The 24,489-nt window shown below is 36.2% G+C and overlaps 1 protein-coding gene across 1 annotated transcript in view; it reads left to right on the top strand.

Annotated features, from left to right (window-relative positions):
* SPAG16 (sperm associated antigen 16) overlaps positions 1-24,489 on the top strand; it is a 411,444-nt gene that overhangs the window by 18,318 nt on the left and 368,637 nt on the right. The window contains exons 7-10 of the mRNA XM_055812042.1: positions 4,533-4,640; positions 6,047-6,164; positions 7,557-7,626; positions 13,596-13,741. Of these exons, the coding sequence (XP_055668017.1) occupies positions 4,533-4,640; positions 6,047-6,164; positions 7,557-7,626; positions 13,596-13,741 (442 nt within the window). The remainder of the gene's footprint in view (positions 1-4,532; positions 4,641-6,046; positions 6,165-7,556; positions 7,627-13,595; positions 13,742-24,489) is intronic.

Here is a 24,489-nt window from a genome sequence, read left to right as displayed (position 1 = left end):
TTCCTTTCTCTTTTTTTTTTTCCCCCACCTCTTTTCTCTGCCCACCCCCCACATGAAACAGAACATGCTATAACAAGATGATCTGAGCAAATTATAACTTGATGACAGTTTTCCTGGGTTTGTGGCATTGCTATGTGATTGCTTAAGAACTCAAAGCTCTAATCCTTTTTGCTGTGGTCACGAGTGAGCTTGGGTTTTCCCATAACAATGTCTATACACTGTAGGATGTGCCAGAAGTTCATTTTATAGCAGAATGAGTTGAAAGGCTGAAAGATGACATGATAATCTGCAACAGGAAGAAAGCAGCAGAGGGAAAAGACGTTGTCAATATGCTAGGTTCCTACAGGCTATCTGTTAAAAAAACTCTAAACACTCAGTTAAGTGAACTGGGCTAAAATAATAAATGAATCTACTGTAAACTGTGACTTGCTTTTTCACATTCTAGTGTTTGATGATAACTAAACTCTAAAACCCCTGGAGAGGGAAGTGAGATAGAGGGCAAATCCTATATGACACAAATTAGATGGTGAATAAATAATGTTCATCAGCATTTACTGTTAAATGCTACGCTTATTTGCATGTACCTTATTAAAACACTATTAAAAAGTAGTTCTTTTCTCCACTTGTAGGGACAGCTTTGTTTTCATAGTATTTCTGCTAATATTAGAATGGAGTATATATAGATGTGAAACTTGTTTTGTGCTAACGGTCACTGCTTCATTTTTCAACCTTTTTACTTCAAATAACTTTGAAAGTTTTCCTGGATACCAGTGTTAAAAGTTCAGCACTTCTGTGCCATTCATTTCACTTACTTTGTCTGGAATAATTTAAGAATTAAACCAGTACTGTTTCTAGAATTAATGAAATTTGTGAAACTGAGCATTTCTGCTGGACATAGCATGAGTTACAGTGTTCCTTTGTGTCTTTTGGATAAACCCTGGTCACAATAATCTAGTAAGTCCATTTGCTGTAGTGACTGTTAACAGCATTTTTTCTTGTTCATACATTCAGTGACTGGAGTCAGTACCCTAGCTATGATAAAGCAAACATTCCAGCAGGAGCCAAAATTACCTGGAGGACAATTTGAGCTCTCAAGTATTGAAAGAGAATTCACCAGCTTACACTGAAATCGGAATGCCTAAACAGCACTGAAGAAATGCTAGTTTGACCGGTTAGAGGGTCTGTGAGCGGAGTTTCGTATTTTGCTCTGTGGATTAGTCAGAAGACTTCCGTTGTAAGATACAGTGCTGTGAAGTGTATTTGAAGAAAGCTTTTAATTACATCTGGTATTTCTGAGATTGGTAGTCATGACAGCCGTCTTGCAGAAAAGATTTTATTTGGGACTTAGGCAGTATGGGGGCCCAGGATAAATGACTGTAAACCAATTACCTCCTGCTTTAATGTTGTGTAGCAATTGGAGGAAGAGATTCAGTGTCTGGAAGCTAACTGCAATTGCATTTTAGGTATTTTAATATAGTATTTACATAACTGCCTGGCAAGCAAGTGGGCAAATAGAGTAGATTGCAGGCTGTTGGTTACATTTCACTGTGATGTTTCATTATTTAAAGAGAAAATCACAATCAGCTTCACCTCCTGTATAGAAAGAGTATGTATTTTTAATAGGTTGACCAATGTCTGAAAGCATCTTAAGATGTAACAAAATCCCTGAATGCATACATGAAAAGAAATAAATGTCAGCATAATTTTTACTCCACAGCTAGTGATGGTTATTACCTTGAGGTTTAGATACACTACTAATCTTTATTAAATGATTTCTAAAACCAGACATTATCTTATGACAGAGTTCAAAACTAATTTTACATTGGCTTGCCATGTGACAGTTGTTAAAATATACCTTGGTGTACCCTCTTTCTCTTTTACCTTGAAGGCTACAGTTGAGCCCTGACTGGTAAAGGATGCTGTTATCAGCTGCAGTATTTTTATGATGGAAGCACAGATGTTCTTTCCAATACGCAAGAAAAATTTGAAAATAACATATCTGAAAATTAACTCTTACAGGAGACTAGTTAATTTTAATTTATTGTCTTCAGTGATGATTTGTTATTTAAGGATTTAATATTCTAGTAATTGCTAGATTTGAATAGTAGACTGTAATTTCATAGCAACATTGAACTCTGCCTATCTGATGATTTAAATAGCTTGAATACTATATATTTTGGTGTTTTCCTATGGCCAGAGCCTTTGTATTGCTTTTGTATTTAAATAAATATGTAGGTAGACAACATAATGGTATATCAGTTTTAAGATTGTGTTAATCACAGGGACTGCTAACTGTGATATTTGTAAGTTCTTTAAACATTTAGGAATTTATTAGGGAGATTGAATGAAAGTTGTGTACAGCTTTTGTCTGAGGGTTTGCAACTGACTTCAAAAACATCAGTTGGTAGTTTTAAACATTTGCAGGTATCTTTCTGTCCTGATTTTTGGAAGCATGCTCACAAGTATACACCCAGTTTACAGCCACACTAACAGTCAAAATATAAAGCAATCCTGGAAATCATATTTATTATTACTGTTACTGCTATCACCAGCTACAAAATCCTCAGCTGATCTCCTATTTCTGTGCCAAAATCTAACCATTCTGGCACATATTTCTCCACTTATACCATGAAAAAAATAAAGTGCATGTTTTTTGTATTGTGCATCATATTTCAATGCACCTAATGTGTTTAAATGCGTTTAATTATAGGGTACATGTAGCATCCTTGCTGCTAAATGCTGTATAAATGAAATAGAGTAAAAGTGTGAGAGTATATGTTTACTGAAACTGTCTTAACTTCAATTAAAATTTTAGAGCTACAACTTGCAGCATCTTGGGGAATAAAGTCTCTCCTAAATTCAGAAGGAACAGGGCACATAACTCACCTTTAAAAATCCCTACTTGGATTTATTAGACCCTGTCCTTTTCTGCTATTTTTATGAAACTACTTGCTTGAAAAAAGTTTAAATGGAGAGACCTGTGGTCTTTGACATATATCTTAACTAAATAAATGGATTTTGGCTTTGCTATGACTGTAGCAACATCTTTTACTCTTAGAACAAGCCATCTGCTTAGCTTTGAAGGGGCAGGTTTTGTATTCAAGATCTTACAGCAAGTCAGATTTTGAGAGTGGTGTCATGATGGAGTTGTTTCACAGAACTGTCCTGAGACCACTGATTCATTTACCTCTCAAATGTTTTGCTGTTCATAGGAGCTTGGAGCAGAATCATTAATCTATACTTTACATTGCAATACCAATATCCTGAGTTACTCTGTTTAACAACTTCTGGTACTTGTGCACGTGCATGCCCACAGCTCCTTTGAGCTTTTTGGGGTGTTACTGCAGGGGCTGCCCTGCCTGTTCTCATTTCCCTGCCAGCTTTTTCCCAGGTTTGACTGATCCATAGCGGCATTAATTCACCTCTTCTTCAGGTCTTTCTAACTGTTCCTGCTACAAGCAACACTTCACATGTTAATGTACTCATATAAGTGTGGTAGTTTGTAGGTAATAAATATAGCAAATGCATTTATAGTAAATCAAATTGTACAATTAAATATAATGTGCTGGCAGTTATGGGTCTTATTCCTGGACCTGTGATTTTGGCATACTCCACTGTCATAGTGGTCTTCCTAACTCTCAGCTCCTGTTGGAGAGGAAATGAGCTTTATTTTTGCAGAGAGCAAATATCTAATTACTGTGCAAGGTAATTTCAAGCTTCCTTTGCAATTAAACAATTTGTCTACAAATCTTCCCTGCCAAACCCTTATCAGTAAAGGCAAGGAGAAAATGTACAGAATATATACAGAGTATTTTCTTTTATGGAGCAGAGTATCTCAGAGTGTCCCATGACTGTGTGTAGAATGTGCTTAGAGAATAACAGGTTTTCACTTTGTTTGCGATTAATTTTGAAATGTATTTGTTTTGCTTCCTGCTGTCATGTACAGGGGACACCTGGGGATGGGCTGCAGACATGATTGAATAGAGCCTAGAACTTTTCTAGCGCAGTTTTTCCAGAAGCTCTCTAAATCCACATGTATGCAAGGCACCGATACAGTTATCCTTCTGTGTGTGTCCTTCTAGCACGTACCATGATGCTGGGCTCCAGATGTGATGTAGATATTAGAAAATCAGTATTGCAATACATTTTCATGTAGAGTTTTAAACCCACAAGAGTATTGTTTTCTAATCACCTGTAATTTGAATGTGTACCTCCACAAGAGCCCTTATGCTTAAAGTAAGGTTGACCTCAACTCTGACCTTTATAATCCCAGAACCCTTAAGGATCCTATCTAAAGGAACCAAAGGAAGGTGAAGAGTACCCATGGGTGTTTTACATCAGCTGGCAGCAGCAAAAAGACCTCAGAAGCACACATTCTCCAGCACAGGCATACCACCAAAAGATTCCAACTTGGATGCAATAACCATGTGTTCATATCTGAAAATTAGTTTGATATGTATTCAGCATACCTTGCTGAGCAATTAATAGGAGGAGACTAACACTTGTCTCTTGTATTTTCTGTTTACATACAGCAAAGCAAAAGAGGCTTTCCTAAAGATGCAGAGAGAACGTGACTTCCATCGAATGCATCATAAGCGAGTGGTCCAGGAGAAAAACAGGCTTGTTTGTGACATTAAAAGGTTAAGAAAATTATTTTAATTACTGTACGTGTAGCATGGAAGAGAATGTCTTCAATTATTGCCTAGTAATGAGATAACATTGTGGAATTTGAAGTGCTGAAGAAAAGGTAGCTGCCTTTAGTTAGTGTCCTGGTAAACACCATTTCCATTGGACTGTTCTGCCATGTCTCTTACACAATTTCTGTGTGTGGTTTTTGGTATGCTTTCCATGGTGTGATGTGGCATTAATAAATACATAGTATTTCTCATAGTTGAAAGTATAAATGAGATTTTCGTTTACCCAGATCTTTTTCCATAAATACATAGTGATTTCGGGGTCTAGATCTTTTGTCTGTTTTAAGGATAATTGGCATCACACGAAGTTCAGAACCTTTGCATTCATGGTTCCCATAGTTGGGGTTTTTTTGTCCTTTTACATCTTGGAACTTCCTATATGAAACTTGTTATGTTGCTTTGGTTGTGTATAAGCCCAAATTGGTACTGAGTTATAGTAATTTATTTTATAATATGAATTCTCAATTCTGTCATCATGAAATTCTGTAAGTTTTCTATTAACTGTTGTGCTGCTTGGCCTGCATGAGTAGAACTTCTGTATTGTTCATCTGAAGATCAGTGGGCCAGGTAAGAGTTGAGTTTAGAATCTCTTTGCAGATGTTTATGCCAGCACTTTTTTTAAAAAAAAAATAACATTGGGGTGTGGTTTAAATCTTCATGTCCAAACATTCACAGAATTTTGTTGGTATTATTATCAATCAATGCATGTAATAGCAGCTACATGTTCTACATCTTTAACTGTGAAATTCATACATACTGATGCAAAAGAGCACTATTCACTGACTTATCCTCTTATATGTCAGATTTTGCAAAATGCAGTATTTTTGAAGCTGTTAGGATCATGTGTTTCTCTTGAGAGATTAGGTATCTGACTTTTAGTTGGTCTGAAAAATTGAAGTGGTTAAGTATTCTGAATATAATGTGCAATGAAGAAAGAAATAGTAATCATATTATGACTGTTTTGCCTAGGTTAGGATCTTAGTTGGTAGTCAGATAATAGCTGTAATTCTTTTTTTCCAATGGAATATCATCCATCTACAAGAAAACAGAAATTAGCAAAATTAATATGCAGTATGTGTATGATGGATTAAAGAGAGACCAAAATGGAATGGAGTGTTTTAAAAGATCTGACTAAACAAACTATGAAGCCTCTTATTTATCTGACTTCTTTCTTTTGTTTTTTTTTCTTGTGATATTCCAGTTGGGTGGTTGCATATTAATACCTTTGCTGTCTACTCTGTATTGACCTTTTGGCACTTTTATTCTTTTATTTGGGGAGGGGAAAAGTTAAACAGAAAAATCTCTGCTTTAAGTCATCTTTAAGGAGTTATTTGTCCTCTTCTTGTTCACAGGCTGAAGGCACATTATGCATCATATGAACCTGTGCTGAAGCAGCTGACTGAAAAATACCAGACTACATTGAGACAGAAAATGTTAACTACTTTGGAGAGAGACAGAGCACTTGAGCAGGTAAAACTATGTTGAACACCGCTTGCAAATATGTAAGGAATGCTTTTGGTTTTTACTTTGGTAAATACACAGGATATTTCTGTTAAAGCAACTCACTTATGTGATAGTTTGAAGCAGAATGTTTTGATGAGTTTCATGACATTTGGTAAAATGCTAGTATTGAAAGTAGGTGAAGCTTAGTGCCACAAAATAATAGATCTGTCTGTACTTGCTCAGTGCTGCTCTATGTGAGTCAGTAGTGTGCAAGACCCTGTTATACTTTCAGTGTCGACAACTTAAGGAAACATGTGACATTCCCAGAGATTTGCATGCTTCCATCTATGCCTTCCAGAAATGTCTTATTTTAACTTTCTTTGTTACTATTGATTATTTTACTTTTTCCTAAATATATTCAGGAGTGACCTACTAGTTGAGGAAAAAAACCATTAAGATAATCAGAAACAGTTTTTCTGTCTTGTGAGTGGAGTAACACAGTAGTATTTTACTCCTAAGGTATTCTACCCCTTTAGCAGGAAACACTGTAAGCACAGATAGGTTGGATGAAAAACAGAAAAATATTTTGTGTGTGTGTTTAACCAGTAGGTTGTTGGTTCAAAAAACAGAAGGAAAAAAGAAAGAAAACCCCTCCCTAAATACATTGCATTTCAGCAGTAGCATCAATTATACGTGGATAACATGAAAGGGGCGCTGACCATGCTTGCATGCTTTTCTAGTAGTCCTCATCTCTCATTTTGTCCTTTCCTCTGCCTCCAATTTTTCTCAGGTTACCTGAGGGCTTCCTTTTAAAAGGCTGATGAATATATGTTTGAAATTTCAAGAAGTAAATGAAAATGTCCTGTACAAAAAGAAAGGTTACTGTCCATATACAGTTATGCTGATTCAGGAATACAAAGCATTGAACAGTTCCAATGCTATGAAATTTCAGGAACATATGTAAGACCTATCCAGTTATGAACTGTATGCTTTCTGGAGTGATGACTTTTTTTAGTAACATATAGCACAGTATTTTGTGGCATGACAAAGATGCATGGCATATTGTGCCATTAAATTAAAGATCAGCGTAGAGATAGTGGCTAAAAGTCGATGGTGTAGTAAAAGCCTTAGTATTCTATATGTCTGCATTGTTTTAATAAAACTGTAAAAGTATTTTGGAAGATTCTGGATGGCTTTTATTTTATCGCATAGTTCCACTGGGCCTTTCCAAAATCTATTAGGAGTAATGTTATAACTTAGAGACAATAATCAGAAAAGTAAAAAAAAAAAAAAAAAAAAAAAAAAAAGACAAAATTTATTACTTAAATATGCAGGCATAAATGCTGTGTTGTGAACAGACAGTTCAAAAGCAATTTTTTCATATTGCCTCTTCTTATTCTCTCCTCTTTTTAAAATTAGGTTACAGGTTTGCAAGCCACGCTAGAAAATTTAGAGTCTGGATGTGCTAATCAGATTCCCGTGACAAAAGGTAAAATATTCCCATCACCAAGCTCAGACTGGTTATGGGTTTTTTGTTGGTATGATGCATTTCAGAATCTAGTGTAACAGTAAATCAAAAACTCTTGCACTATGAACAATTTATCAGCTGTGCTGGTGACAGAGCAGCAATTTTATCATTTGAATATTTATTCCAAAAATGTGTCTGCTAAGGACTGTGAGACTGCTGATGGCAAAATGCAATAACTATGGAATGACTGTCCTAGAAATCTATTTTTTTGTATGCTGCTGTTACTTTATCCACTAATACTTTTTTTTTTTTTTTTTTTTTAATGACAGTGTCCTTTTTCAGCTCACTCTTAAGAAGGTATATAGGAGTGGTCTGGAAACATTTTGAAAATACTGGTGTTATGAAGTCCAGCCTCTTATTTTAGCATGTCGCATTTTTACAGGAGGTTGCTAAGGTTATATAATGCCTGCTGGAATAATATCTTTATCTGTATGGTACTACACTACTTCCCTGGTGTTTTAAATAAATGCATAATTATTAAATTATTTTTCTAACGGCATCAGGAAAACACCTAGCAGTTTCCTAAGTAAACGAAGCCCATGCTATCACATTCTTTGTGAGCATCACTCCCACTAATAACTTTGAACCTGTTTTCCAATTGCTGCTACATTTGACAGTGAGAAGTCTCAAAGAAATCTGGTTTCTAAAAGACTCCTGAAAATAGATCAGATGATGAAAAAAGAAACAATGAGATCAACCCTCTTTGACAACAGAGTATTCACAATCAGAAGGGGATGTTGCACCTGCCTTAGTCATGAGCAGAACTGCAATCAGAGATTGCAGTTCATTTGACATTACAGAACCCCAAATTTCTCAGCCCAGGTATCAAATATTATACAACTTCCAGGTGAAGCATTTGTTGCAATTAGGACATTTTTATATATGTTTCTTTTGTGTTGTTTTTCCAGTGTGTTAAAGGCCTAAACTTCCTTTTTCACTGGTGATATACCCCTGGTCAAAAGCTACAGTTACCCCAGCCTTTGACAATCAAGCTTCACTAGTTCCCATGTTCATGGAGGTACTTCCATTGTATAAAATTCCTGTCAAAAAGACAAGGCTGAGAAGAATAGTAGCCACATAAACTTCTTTGGTTTCTTTTTGGATTTGTAGTTTAGTGAAGACACTAGCAGGTATTTCCTTGACTGTTAAGATGGCTTATTTACTATTAATGCAGACATTTCATCTTATATCCAGATCTTTGCTACTGCCTGCCTACTATGAGCATAGAACATTCAGTTTGATGTTTCCTTCAAATTCTCTCTAATGTATGTAGAAGCAGTTGGCCTCCTAAATTGTTGTGAATTGCTGTGAGCATTGGCTTGAGACCTAATTATCTGAAAGATGCCCCTCATCCTAGTTCAGGTCTTGGTTTCCATGGAGCAGTTGGAGGCTTATGTAGTTCAGGAGTCCCTTGGAGCATACCTTACTCATTTTCTGAAATACCGCTTAGTTTAGCACATAGCTGCTTTCATTTCTGGGAGAACCTGAAAGTGTTCTGTAATCTTACCCAGTAAAACTATGATTTTACTTTGTGTACAAGAAAATAGCTGCTAAACTAATAACTTCTGTAAATACAGACTTCAGATGTGTTAACATAGCGGAATGCTGAAGTACTGGCAGCAAGCCTCTTCAGTGTTCACAGTATCTTTCTGGTTTTGGATTCTGATGCCTTTCTTTGTATGTGTTTCACAGCAAGGCATGTTTCAGGCCCTCTAAATACCCTTCTGTGGCTGTATGTACTCGTTACTTTCTGCTGTAGTCTCTAAATCTTGTTACAACTAAAAGCGTAAGCCTCTGCCCCACTGAAGAGCAGGGTGCTTGTTTTCATCCCAATTCAGATAGGGAGGTAGAGAATAGGCTTTTTATTTTATATTAGTTTAGGGTGTATAGCATTCAAGTTTTCATTATACTCTGGTTTGAGGATCATCTGGTGTGGGTTCTTCCCCCACGCTAGTGTTTTACAGTATAGATGCCCCATCTGTCTCTTTCATATTGCATGTACTTTCATTTGTTGTTTGAGCAATTCTAAAACCCACTTTCTGGCTGTTCACAGTACTTGTTTATTCTCCAGAAATCTTGAGAGCATTTTATAGTACCAAAAAGTGACAAGTAGGGGAGCACTTTACAAATAATAATATGTAAAAAAAATAATCATGTAGTCTCCAACACAAATTATTAAGCTCATCAGCCACCTATGTGCTTGTGCAAGCCTTAATTTGCCTCATACCTTGTGTATCATAAATTAAACTGTATTTCAGCTCCTTTATTTCCAGTGCTTTGTCATCTTATACGATGTAACTTTTATTGTCCCTGTAGGTCATACTCGTGTCTCAGTGGGTGACACTGTCTCTTATTCAGATACTTCTGCTGCCTCTTGAAAGGTGGTCATGTTCTGTTGCTTCTTGAATTCTTATTCCTGAGACAGTATAAATGCAGCCTTGAGAAGCAAGCAGTGCATAGATATTGAAGAAATGTTGGCTACGCTTTTCTCAACAAATATTTAAGATCTTAGTTTGGAAGGAGCCACTGCTGTTGGACTTGCAAATTTCTGCTGTAAGGAGACCTACAGCTGTGTTTTTTCAGTTGCTGTCTCTTCAGGGCTGACTTTTATACAGTAGTACATTGGTACATTTTAGTTAGAAGATAATGAACATTCTGACTGGCAAGTTATCATTTGCCAAGGCAAGGAACGAGAATGGCTCTGCCCAGCAGCAGAAGCTTGCCTGTTACTGCTTCCTGATGCTGCTTCTGTCCCACAACTAGACTTGATTGCAGTGTGTCACTGGAATGCTGGCTTTGGCTAGAGGGCACTGATAGTGGCTTTTTATTAGTTTTGGATTTGCTGAATTGTTCAAGGTTTTGAATGGCAATGAGGTCCTGCACATCCAGTGCAGGGTGGATTTGTTTTCTGTTTGGGTTTTTTTCTTTGCGTGTGTCAGTGCACAGTGAAGAACAGAAGGAAGCTGCGTAGGATTCACAATGAGTTTGCATTGTAAATTTGTATGTGTCAGCTAGGTAGAGAAAAAATGCCTGATGCATTTCAAACAATTGAAGAGGATAGCATCCACAATACAGAGCATGTAATTTATTTACTAGAGATTTTTTGCTGTCCTGCTGCCTGACTGCTGTTTAGCTTTGCAGACAGTACACTCTACACAAATCCTTCAAGAGGAAGTTTTCTTTAGGTGTCTTAGGAAATAAAAAAAATCTAATTCTTTTTATGTACTTGCTTAGCTTGTTTGAAGTTGATACGAAGGGCATTTCATAGTTGGAGAGAAACTAGTTAAGTTAGGATTAGGACTCTGTCATCTTGTAGACTGCTTCTCTGTCCCTGCTGTGCTCACTAGGAAGCAAGCTCTGACAGAAAAGTTGTATTTTGAGTTTAGATTAGTTTTAAAAAGAATTGGGGGGGTTGTGTAAGAAGATTTGCATTAAAACCTGGTTTTGTTTTTGTTTTGAATGTGGCCCTCCCTGAGGTGGTAGCAAGATCATACACACAGAGGTATCTAATTACCAAATAACTGATTTTTTATTTTTTTTTTAATTTAGGTTTGTATAGCGTAGTTAGGTGTATATTAACAGAGTGCTTGCACCTTACTTATGGATCAAGACACAGTGTTAAGTGGTGCTCTGAAGAGAGACCACTTTTGCCTGAAGGAATTAAGCAAAGTTGATTGTAGCTTGCTTATAAACCTAAGTGAACAGTGCTATAACAGCTGGTTCTAAAAACATGTTATAAAGCTGCTACTTGCTCAGTACATTTCTTGGTTTTTTTTTCTAAAAACAACAGCTGCTTATTTATTACCCAATTATATTCAAAAGTTGAACTCAATGAGTTTCTTTACTCATGGTTGAACTAACTCATTGCTAAGACTGTTAACTGTGCTTTTCCTTTCCTTGATGTGATGTAATTGCTGTTAGAAGGTCATGCAAAAAGAACTGTAAAATGCACCAGTTAAAGTACTTAAACCTGGTTGTCCCCATTCCATCTACAATACAATCAGAAAAGAAAATCTGTAAACACAAGCTGTTGACATCCTAGTGCAATTGCAACAGTTAACAGTTCTTTAGAATTTGTTCTTTCTTTTTTTAATGGTTACTGACTTTTTAAGCCCTTCAGCTGTCATAACTCTGGTTTATAAGTATGTGTATTTCAAAAGCACCAACAAATCTAATACTCCATGAGCAACATGCTAGTGGGAGGCAGTTAGTGAGTAGAAAGTGTTTGACATATAAACCAATTTTGCCGTATGCCGATCCTCAGAGAAGGTTGTTATTGAGGATATCTGTGACAGTAGCTTTAACTTTCAAAGTAGTGAGAATAAAGACATTTTGTTAGACCAGGCACAGTTCTTTTTTTCAGTTAGTTTTACTCAGGTTGGGTAGAAAAGCAGGTTTTGTTTGCTTGATGTGCTTTTTTTGCTGTGAGTGAAGTGGGTGGTTTTTTCCCTTTTAAGTCAGAATGCTTGCATTTTCTTGTCAAGGTCTTAAAACTATTTTGCAAGAGCATCTGTAAATGTGTAATATGAAGTACATCTGTTTGAGTCTGGATGTTAGCTGTATAATGTGCTTTTTCGATTCTGAGGGGTTTTTTTCAAAGAACTGGAGGAATGTAAGCTTCCAAATTCTGTTGGAATTCAGTATTCCGTTTTTTTCTCCTGTAGACCCATGTAAATCCTACAGACCATTGTAACAAGTGTCCTGGTTTCAGCTGGGATAGAGTTAATTTTCTTCTTAGTAGCTGGTGCAGTGCTGTCTTTTGGTTTTGGTGTGAGAACAATGTTGATAGCACATTGATGGTTTTTGGTTGTTGCTGGGTAATGTTTGTGCCGGGTAATGTTTGTACTAAGTCAAGGACTCTTCAGTTTCTCAGGCCCTGCTAGCAAGAGGGCTGGAGGGGCACAAGAGATTGGGAGGGGACACGGCCAGGACAGCTGACCTGAACTGGCCAAAGGAACCTTCCATACCATGTGACATCATGCTGCATATATATATAAGTCGGAGGATAAAGAAAGGAGGGGATGTTTGGTGTTATGGCGTTTGTCTTCCCAAGTCACTGTTACACGTGATGGAGCCTGGCTTTCCTGGAGATGGCTGAACACTTGCCCATGGAAAGCAGTGAACAAATGCTTTGTTTTGCTTTGCTTGCGTGTCTTTTGCTTTGCCTATTAAACTGTCTTTATCTCAACCTATGAGTTTTTTCACTTTTACTTTACCAGTCAATCCTGACTGTGTGGGGAGTGAGCAAGTGAGCAAGCAGCTGCATGATGCTTAGTTGCTGGCTGGGGTTAAACCATGACAAGAAGATACAGGGATCACGAGAGACTGTCAGAGAATAGCATCTTTTTTGCCACGTCATGGCAGTTGCATTGTACAATAGTCCACGTGTGCTATGCTGTTCCTCGTATTCCTTGCAGCCTATTTTGATGATTTACAGCTGTGCTACCTGCTTAGGATTTCCGAGTTACCTATTCATAAGTAATTCCTTGTTTGAAAGGTGGGTTAGGAGAAAGTGCAGGGAAGCAAAAGGGAATGCAGGCTGTAAATCAGAATAATGCCTTGGTGGTAATACTGGATAGGATGCAGTAAGCTGATGTTTCTTCTGGCTCTGAGAGAAACTAAGAACCGCATCCATTTTACTGTGACTTTCCTGTACTGCAGATTCAAAATCATTGCTGCGTTTTTGGAGCAAAATCTAGAGTACTGTTAGGTAGGCTGAAATACATCACAGCAAAATGATTTGTGGAGCAGAGTTATACATAGGCTTCTAATACTTTATATGGATGGCATGGTAACCTGAATATCATTTTATTTAAAGTGGTGTTTCTTTTAGAATTTTTCATGCATAATTAATATTAAGTAAAGAGCTGTCTTCCAGAAGAGTAAGTAAAAAATGTGTTCTGGTGATATTTGTTGGTTTTATTTTATAGCAAACCACAAATGTCAAAGGAAGAAAGAATTAGGTCCCACCCAGAAAGCTCTTCAGGAGGCCAGGCAGCAAAAAAACCTTGGTGCTAAAAGCTCTTCATATGATCCAGTCAAGGGTGCTGAGAAGATAGGCAAGAGATACCCAAAGGTAAGCAGCATTCTTTCCAGTTGCTCAGCTTCTAATTCAAAGTATGCTTTTAAACTTTTACAAAGTTATGGGAAAGTTACTTCTCCAACATGACTGAAAAGTCATACTTAGTAAAATTAATTAGGACAGGTAGGTAACAAGATTTTTATTTTTTAATGAGTTTTTACTGCAATTAGTTTTTCAGGGAATAATAGGAACTCTGATTAGTTGAAGGTAGCAAGCTGCTTTTCAAGAGTCTGATGTAATCACCCTGCAGAGAAAGAGCACCAGCTATAAGTGCTTGTTGCTCTGCTATGATTCACTTGTAACTGGAGAAATCCTGACCTATTCCGTAGTGTGTGCAAACTTTGAGTATTTCAGCCTGTATGTTTCAGCTAGGTCTAAAAGGTATAACATCTGGGAGACTGAGGACAAAAAACAGTCAATGAAGGTTTCAAACTTGAGTATACCAAAATATGCGTTGCTGTTCTAGTGTGGAAGTTGTGCAACATCAAAACCAATTCCTGATTGTTTGGGTTTTTTTGGTTGTTTTTTTTTTTTTATTATTATTATTTTTATTTAAAGGAATATATTTTCTTTATTCTACTTGGTTTATGTATTGAGGTTGCACTTTGGGGCTATATAACTATGCTTTTTATTTTTCCAAATCAAGGTAAAAATTCTACACTGGCCTGTTTTTGTTAGAGAACCACAGTTAGTTTAAACTGTTTTTTGAGAAGAAAAAAAAGCTTTAGATTATGTTGATGTAGTCAGAATCAGTTTCAGTCTTTCCTTTCCCTGTCTCCATAAGAATATGCCTGTCGTGATTTTTTTGTATATTTCTATCTGTTTTTGCAAGGGCATTTCTTCTGTCTGACACTGGCAATCCACTTCTCTTCTGAAAAACATACAATTTTATTTCTGTTTTCATCCCTTCTCATTCTCCTGAACCTCCAAATAATAGTAAGGAAATAAAATAAATATATTCTGTTGCTTTCTGAAACACTTCTCACGACATATTGGAAATAATTCTCTGTACTGTCTCCCCACCTATTAGTATCTGAGTATTACTGAGGCTCTGACCCATCAGTCCATCTCCACTTTCCCTGTTTTTCATTCAGTAGTTACAAACTTCCATCTTAGACTGTTTTCATTTTGACTTGTGAACAGAAAAGTATTTCTTGGCTTATGAAATCTTATTTTTTTTGTTCCTGTTTCTACTGAAGTCATCTTGATTTTTACAGTGAACTTCAGTAGAGTTATGCTTCCCCCCCAGAATATATAAACTCTACGCAGGTAGTATGCTTGTCTGGCTCGCTCTTGTTCTTTGAAATTCATGAGCACTGTTAGTTGACTGGTTCTGGCAAGCATCTGTGTTTCTGCAGATCTTATGTTTCCCAAATGAGTCCTACCAGAGGCCCTGATGTCTTTATTTAATCAACAGATTAGAAAACTGGAGTAACTCCAGAAGTAAGACATCAGAAAATATGGGTATATTTGAATGTGTTAGATATTACCATGGCTAAGCAATAACTTAAAACTTAGGTGTGAGACTAACATCTTTTCCAACAATGGAACAATACCTTTTTTCTCTTCACATTTCCTGGGTCCTAACCAAAGAAACTACCTGAGATACCACATGTGATTTGTCTTATTTCTTAGGTGTTAGAAATAAACGTCAGAGGGTATGATGAGTCTGTAGTGGGCAAAGGGTTGAATTAAAATTGTATTTAAAACAAAGATTCCCAAAGAACTGTGTCCTGTAGTGCACATTTATTGGACTTTACTTCTAAGTTTTGTTAAAGTCATGCATTCTTACTCAACAGTTTAGTTCTCTGAGTATTTGTTCCAGTCAAACAGATTAGGTATAAATGAGTGTCTTGCCTTCTTTAGATAATTTTATGTGATACTTGGAATCAAACTTGTGTGGTTCCTCATCTCCTTTGACCTATATCAAAAGATCTTTTAAATTCTGCTGTGTCTTATGTGACTTATATTCTTTCTTACAATGATTCAACATGGCAATGTCTTTATTGAAAAGTGTAGTGCCATAAATAATCTTGTTCTTATTTACAATAATGGAAAAAAACCCACACTTAAAGTGGTTTTGGTTTGGAGAGGGGGTAAAATTGATTTAAACATACTCAGATTAAGATTACATTTAATTTAGTTTCTCTTTATACCGCAAAGAAGTAAGAGTCAGCACATAAATTGGTCAGTTCCATGGAGTTCAAGTGAGGAATATACGGAAGTAATAAATGCAATTAAACCCCCTGTATTCAAACAGTGTATTTAGGACAAAATAGAGAAAAAGAAAACAGAAAATATGGGAAATCTAGGTCAAATTCATTGTCAAATATTGTTTAGCTCTTTTCTGTAAATCTAAGTGAACATTTAAAGCTTACAAAAGTTCAGAGTGAACAGTTTATCTAATTTTAAAATTTAGCCAATTGGTTGTATCACATGCAGTAAAAAGCAAATATATTGTCATAAAATTGTATCCTTGAGACAAAATTATAAATGTTTGTATTAACTATACTATTACATAGGAGTGATGAAAATGATTTAAAAACTCTTCTCTGTTTTATGCCTAAATAGTGATCTAACAAATGTCTGTGCTTACTTTTAAGTAGATGCAAATATGACTCATAGCTGAGCTAGAACATTTACTTCAAGGACAGACATATATTGTATTATTATAATAGCCTGTAAAAGCTGACACGTAATTTAAAACCTAGGGTCCTTTTGATGTAAAGCTTATCACTGAAACAGTGAAAAGGCAACTGGAATTTTTTGGAGAGAATGTATTCTCCTGATTTTAAAATCTTGTTACAAGACTCAGTTAAATTATACAGTAACAGGCAATTAAGCTAAACAGTTTACATATCTAGCCCTTAATAAGCCAATATCAATAGCATAAATATTCTTAGATTAAGAATGTGCATAAAATACTGCTTTAAACTTTTAAATTAGTTAAAATGCACTCACAGGTCATTAAAATTGTAGAGAACCTTTGATAATGTGATTTTCTTTCTCCTGTTGAAATATACATTTCCTATTTTGATGTTTCTCTCAGGTTCCTCACAGAGTATGTTCTATGATTGCTTTTGTTGGTTATTAGCAGGGTGATTGCAGCTTCTTTATGTTCTATAAATTCTATTTCCACATAAAATGTATTAAATGCAATTTCATTTTTGAAGTTTTATGTGGTGTAAAACTTTATCAAAAGGTGTGTTGGACATTTCTGGAGTGGAGGCATCTGTTTTTGTGGAATTGATATTACAGCCAATGGTATAGTAAAAAAAAAAAAGTAAAATGCAATTATCGTATAAACACAGCTTTTGTAATTGATAAGACTTTGGATGGAAATATCACATGCATACATGTATAAAAAAGTTTCTCCTTCGTTCTATAGAATAAAGTGTAAAAAATTTAGAACAACAGTTCCTGTGCTCTCAAACAGAAGGGAAGCTAAAACCAAATGATTACTTCATCAGATCATTAAGCTTCAATATAAATTAGCACAGGTATATCAGGACAGAATTGGAAAGATCAGTTTTCAAAATACTTAGGAAAAGTCGTAAATAAGCGATCATTTTGTGTTTGTAATGTTGCTAAGACAGCACTGATTTGATATTCAGTAGAGAGAAGGTGACTGACAGATAATACTGGGAACACTTATTTCTACAGTCCTTCACTGGATACTAAAACTCCAGACGGCTAAGAAAATTAATACCAGTTGCAAAGATACAAGACTGCAGTCTAGAGAATGGAAAAGAAAATACAAAGCCTGTATTTTAAATGAGATAAAAAGTAAAAGCTAAGATATTATAGACTAGACGGTAAAACTTAAACTCCAAATGAGATTTGGAATGAATAAATGAAATTTGACTGAACATCTGGAAGAAACCAGGATAAGAAGTAATCTTGCAAATCCTTTTTCATGGAAAAAGCATTTCAATCCAGTTTAAACAGCACCCATAACCGGATAAGAGCTCTCATGGATAGCAGAGAAGCAGTAAGTGTTGTAACTTTATCCTAAGATGTAAGAGCTCCTAAGTTTTTAATAAGGGTTTGGATACTGTCTCACAGATTGTTCCTATTAGCAGCTGTGGAAATCTGGCCTGACAGAACCTTTCTTAAATTAATGGAAAACAGATTGGAAACATGCAGTTACAGTGAATAGGCTTTTGCTGGGATATGTTGTCATTAATGATCTGGAAAATGAAACAGAAAATATGCTGACTAAACTTGCAGACCAAGTGAACTGGGCTTGGTGGGGGTAGAACAGCAGGTATGACTGAGGGCAAGAGGGCAGTTCAGAACTTGACCTATTGGAGAATTGATCAAAGAAATAACATGCAATGTCAGAAAAGGTACAAAACTCTACCTTTGAAAAAAAAATCACATATACAAATACAGAACAAGATGGTAAGAAAGACTTGGTCAAATAGATTTATTTAGATTAAGCTCTAGGTTTTGTTGTATAAAATAAGCTTAGCGTGAGTCAACAATGACATAACATTGCTGAATAGCTGAACATCATACAGCAGTGTAAATCAGGAGTATTTTATGGAGGATGTGGAATATTCCTTTTGCTTTCTTCAGTTGGCATATAACTGGCTGCAGTTGTGTTCAGTTTGATCACAGTTCTTCAGCAGTCAAGTGGAGCATCTACAATAGAGTAATGAGAATGATTAAAAGTCTATGAAACGTAGCTGTCAAGGAAAGGTGAAAAGTGAAATTGCATAGTCTACATAAAAGAACACTAAGAGGAGACAGGATACATTCTTAAAATCAGAAAGAATTCTGTTAAAAAAAACCCGCAAAACAAGAAAAAACCAACCCAAGCAACCACAACATAACCTGTTAGAATTAATAAAGTAGAAATCCAATAAGTATATGTTTCAGATTACATATGAAACAATTTACGGTAGTAAACATAGCAAAGCACTGGAATAGATTGCCTAGGGAATTTGTCTAACTGGAATAGGACAGACAGGTTTTTCTAAGGAATAATATAGGTGCAGGGTTCCCTTGGGAAAGGGGTTGTACTGATTAATCAGCAGAGGATTTATTTAGCTATCTACTTTCAGTTGGGCTCCCCAGCTCAAGAGGGAACTACTGGAGCAGGACCAGCAGAGGCTACAGAGATGATGGGGGGAGTGGGGCATCTCCCTGGTGAGGAAAGGCTGAGGGAGCCGGGCCTGTTCAGCCTGGAGAAGAGAAGGCTGAGAGGGATCTTATCACTGTACACAAATCCCTTAAGGGCAGTGGCAGGAGGATGGGGCCAGGCTCTTTTCAGCGGTGCCCAGCGGCAGGACAAGGGGCAACGGGCACAAACTGCATCACAAGAAGTTCCATCTGAACGTGAGGAAGCACTTCTTTACCCTGAGGGTGACAGAGCGCTGGGACAGGCTGCCCAGAGAGGCTGTGGGGTCTCTGGAGACGTTCAAAACCCGCCTGGACATGGTCCTGTGCAAACTGCTGTAGGTGAACCTGCTTTAGCAGGAGGTTGGACTGGATGGTCAGGTTTGGAAGGGACCTCTGGAGATCATTCTGTGATTCTCTGATTTTCCCCCAAAAATTGTACTTAAGGGAAGAAGCTTTCTGCCTTGCCCTAAAATAGCAGGCCACTTTTAACTTTCTGTTGAAGAGCAATATTAGAATAAGTTTTTTATAATTCCCGTTAGACTTGATGGCTGGGGAAAGTGGAAAGACTCACATTAGCGCCTGCAGATGGGAAAGCATTCAGAAGGTGTGCCAGACAGCAAATGTGTATTTGTGAACTGATGAGTATGACTGTCTCCAGGACAAGTATAGTGTGTGCAGCTTCTTGTCCAGTGGGACTGTCATCAGGCACGCAGTGGGAGCTGGCTTTACTGTGGTGATCATGGATATTGTGCAATAAAGAATATGTATCTTTGGAATATGATGCCTCTTTACATCTACTTACGGAATTAATGTTCTGTGAGTCAAATGTTAGGAGTATGATCCGAGATTAACTGCATGTAAACTAAAGTGTTCTTTAGTTGACTGATGGAATTTCATTTAAAAGGATTGCATATTTTGTTAGGCAGCACTTTATTTTTTTAAAAACTCCTTCTATAGACTTGAAAATGGTAAAGAAAAAAAACTTCAGAGGAAATCCATGCTTTTGTTTTAATTTGTGTATGATATCCTGTATGTAATAGATGATGTAATGATGCCTTCAGTTTTAGGATTTGCCAAAACATGTTTTTTAAATATTACAGACTTACATGGAGAGAATAAGATGTTTGAGAATGTGAGCTACTATAAAGCTGTATAGAAAAAAAAATCATGTCTGCAAGAAAAATTTATAAGAGGCAACATAGATATAATTTTCCATCCATCACTGTGGCTTTGTTAAATCAAGGCACCCTAAAGACATGAATTTCTAGAAATAGATTAATATTTGAAGCCACTGGTGCTTGTAAATTTACCTTGCAGAGTATCCAAAGGGTTTCTTTGAGTCATTACATGCTGCTAAGAATAAGAAAATAACAGACCCCCAAGACTGAAAACAAATACGGAAGAATGTAGGAAAGTAAGATGCCTTTGATCCTAAGTCTAATTGTAGCTATGCTTTGCATATTCGTATATATCTTTCTGTAGCTGACTGTAAATTGTGACAGATTTTCAAATAATGGCCTGTCTTCTGTGAGACTGTGAATCTTGCTCTTGCTATAATCATTTGCAAAAACTGCCAATAATGAAATTGCTGGGGTTTTTTTTTCTATATGCAAATGCTTTGTTTTCCTGGAATAGTGACCTATTGAAATTATATTTAATTTAAGAAAAAAATCTTTGAATGTTGCTGAGAAAATGTAAAAAATGTATACATACATGTAAAAATTATAGACTTTAAAATGTTTGGTTTTGTTTATATCTGTTGCCATTGCTGTCTTCTTGAGGACAGGCAGCCCTGTCAAATGGGGAGAGCTGGGAATTTATTGTGTGTAAGGGTTCCCTTTATCCCACAGGAGTCCCTGTAATGCTTTCTTTCATTCACTTTGGGCTTTATGATAGGATTTGAGTTCGCATGATTGAAGACTAAACCTGACAACACAACAAGAGCCTCCCTACAAAGGTGGAGGAATGATGCTTTGCTTGTACGACTATCAGTAATGTCAGCATTGTTTGGCATTTGAGACCAATATTGAGTAATTACATTAACTCTGGACTAATGCTTTTGTTTTCCCTTTAATTAAATTGTCAAGACCTTAAAATTTCTCCTGGATATTATTTGAGAATTTTGGAGGGGTCAAGGAGGAGAATGGTTTATTTGTGCTTGTTCCTTCACCAACAAATGTAGGATGATTGCAACACATTTTTTGAAATGGGCTGGGTGGAATGCCACCAAATAGAGTTCTGCCAGTACAACTTCTCTCTCTAAATGCGCAATTGCAATGCTGTTTTGAATGTTTAACTTTTGCCAAGGTCTCTGTTCTTCTAAAGGAAAGAGAAATCACTAAGTATGATTAGAATGCACTGCCCAAGACATGCAGCAGTGCACCCTTGGCTGGGTACCTTGGTTACGATGTTATTGATGCAAACTTAATTACACTTGAAAAATGTCAGTTGTTTTTAGAAGGGATTTTGTGTGTATGTGTGTGAGAGGAAAAATTTCAATTCCACAGAAGTCTATTTCTGATTATAATTCTTTTGTTTTTTAAGGCCTGTTTTGTAATAAAAATTTTAAATGCAAGAGGTGGGCAGAGTTATGTAATATTTTGGAACCCTATATACATAGTTTTATTTTCCAATACAACAAAACAATGATCTGCTGAGTATTTTGGGGTATTGCTAAAAAAAAAAATAATATGTGTTAATTAGTTAATTGTAATTGATATACAATTGCAAATCAGAATGTTCAGAATGATAAATGTATTTGAACTGGGGGAATAATCAATGCTATATTTTTAAAGAAATATTCTTCTGGAAGTAGCATTTGCAATACAAAATCCAGCAGTTAACTTACACTGGTGTTCAGGGATGTGGTTAGAAGGAAGGGCAGTATGCACACCGCTGCGTGATGTACTTACACATAAAAAAGGAGATTAAATGTGGCCAAAGTTAACAATACTAATTGTTTTTTTCTTTTTAATGTAGTTCAGCTTAAATTATTCATGCATAAAGCTAGATTCCTTTCAAATTACTGCAATGTGATTGAAATATGAAATAAGCACTAAGACCCTTAAAATCTGGAAGGAAGGGCACAGGTGCTCACTAACTGTGGTATTTATATTTTAAATTAACTATCCTATACCAAGTTATGGATTTTGCTCTTTCAATCTTTTTTTCCAATATTTAAACAAAACCTTTGCATATGTAAACATCTCTTTAAGGAAAATGAAATTCAACATTAGCATTTAGTTTTCATGGTAACGAATCTCTCTAACATACCATACCTACTGTGGCAGGAACATGCATTGCACATCATGTTCAGGGTGGCTTGTCTTGTGTATTCAAACAGTACTTCTGGGAGTAGAAAGTAAAGTCTTAATTGTTTTTGTTTCAATACAATGAAATGAAATAAAATGCTAAGACTGTATTCCAAACAGTTTATGAATTAATAATCAGACAGTTTCCTCCAGAAATTTTAATTATTTTTCATGGGAGTGTCACATACTAGAAGATGGGTCACAGTCCTTTTCATAATAGGATTTCCGGTTCAAATCTAGGCCTGACAGGTTTGATCATGATTAAAACTGGTTGTATAATCATAGATTTGTTGAGCTTGTCTTCACTTACATGCAATAACCACATTGAAACCTCTGTCAGCAGGGAGAATGAGGTCTGAGAAAGTACTGAAAATGTATAATTTCTTCAGTTTTCAGAAGAAACATGGCTGGGACAGAGGGAAGCTATTGTTGGTCTTTCTGTGTTGTCTGAGATGGTTTGAGGTTGCTGCCCTCCACCCCCATTCATACTTTCTTTGCCCTTAGCACCAGCTCATTTTATAGAAATGACTGACAGTTGTCAAATGGCAGCAACTTCTCTCCTGTCAGGTAAGGGGTTTGCTTTCCTGAGGAAGAGTACCTTGGTAAAAAATTTCTGCTGGAAGCTAACCTGTAATGATGTATATGATTTTTATGCCAGTGGAACAGAAACGATTTCAGAGTGATGTTTAGACAATAAGGGAGGATTGAATCTGCTGCTGCTAAATGCAGCCACTTGTGTAAAGCACAACTGCTAAACAGCATACACTCTACAACAGACAATAATTTTGTGGACATTTTAAGGATGTTTTCATATTATATTTCAAAAGAATTTGGTTTTATATAAGTGAAGTCTTATATCCTACTGTGGAGTTTGGCCATGAGTTCTCAGAGCTTTGTCTTTGGTGGAAAAAGCACTAGCACTCAAGTGGTTTCACATCTGATCTAAAATAATGCTTTTTTTTCCCTGTTTCAGCCCTTTCTTCTCCTTAACAGCTAACCTTCTCCTTTCTACTTCTACTCTTTTTGTAAACATCCTAAATTCTTTCAACTAAGGTGCTGAATTAAAAAGTTGTTTACACAAGTCTGAAAGCCTGGTGTAGGATTCTGTTACTCAGAACACAGGCCAAAATGTGCTTAAGTGAGAAAATTACCATGTTCTCAGTGGATGGTTTCAGTTTACATTTCTCTTGTATACTTTGCAACTTTTTTCTATTTTTCTGTATTTGTTTACAAGTTTTTATCAGCTTGTGTATATATTATTCAGATAAAGTGCTATATATTGTAAATCATCCAAAGCAGATCAGCTGATCAGACATCTAATTTACCACACACCTCAAGCTGCTTTTGTTTTTGCAGGAATGCTTCACTCACGGTAAAAAGCAAACCTACCCAATGTTTCTGTAATATCTGTAAAGAAACCGTAATCTCGAAGCAATATAGCAACAACCGAGATTGTTTGCTGTGATTTAAATCTGTCAGGAGCAATTTCCACAAATTTATATAGGTTAAAAAGTAAAAGAACAAACAAGAAATAAATCACTATACGTTGTGTTTTTAGAAATTCAGTTGTGTGCACCAGTGGTATTTGTTAATGTGAGAATTCTTTGTGTATACTGTATTTCTGCACTTCTAATGTATATTGATTATTTTTTAAACTTTGTTTAGAATACCTCACTCCTGGTTAATTTAGGAACAACGCATATAGCTGTGACGTCTCTGTCAGCTGTTTATACATCTTTTTTCATACCCATAGCCTAAGAAAATGGCCACAAAAGGTTGTTTGTAATGCTAAAGAAGTTCACAAGCTGCCTTCTTCACACCTCGTGTAAAAATTGCTGCCGTGGTGTATGTTAATGTAGCAGTTAGGGAGAATACCCTAATTATGTGTTTCAGCATAGATCACAGGATTGGTTAAAGTTGAAGATTCTGTCCTTGCTTTTGCATGATTACAAATAAGAACAATAGTAGTGCAAATAGAGATGAAATAGGAGATATATTTACTTTTGAAGATCATCCTTTGGGGAAAAAAGTTCTCAATTTTTGATATACAGTCAGTTGTTAAGTGATTGTTTTAGTCCAAACATAATAGTAATTTGAAAGAGATGTTCTCTTGAGTTTCAGACTATAAGATTTTGGCAACGTTTTCTTTTGCCGCTCCTGCTCTGTTGCTGACTAAACTTCCCTTCTTCTGATCTTGTGTCTCCAGCTTCTTTTCTGTTTTGCAAACTACTAGTTCATGGCCAGTTTTTGCCTGCCACCAAAACTTTGAACAACCAGTGTATGCAGACTTGCTTTGATCTCTAA

Source organism: Falco peregrinus, chromosome 8 (genome assembly GCF_023634155.1).
Source record: "Falco peregrinus isolate bFalPer1 chromosome 8, bFalPer1.pri, whole genome shotgun sequence".
In the NCBI taxonomy this organism is placed as follows: domain Eukaryota; kingdom Metazoa; phylum Chordata; class Aves; order Falconiformes; family Falconidae; genus Falco; species Falco peregrinus.
This window is presented reverse-complemented; position numbering and strand designations above follow the sequence as displayed.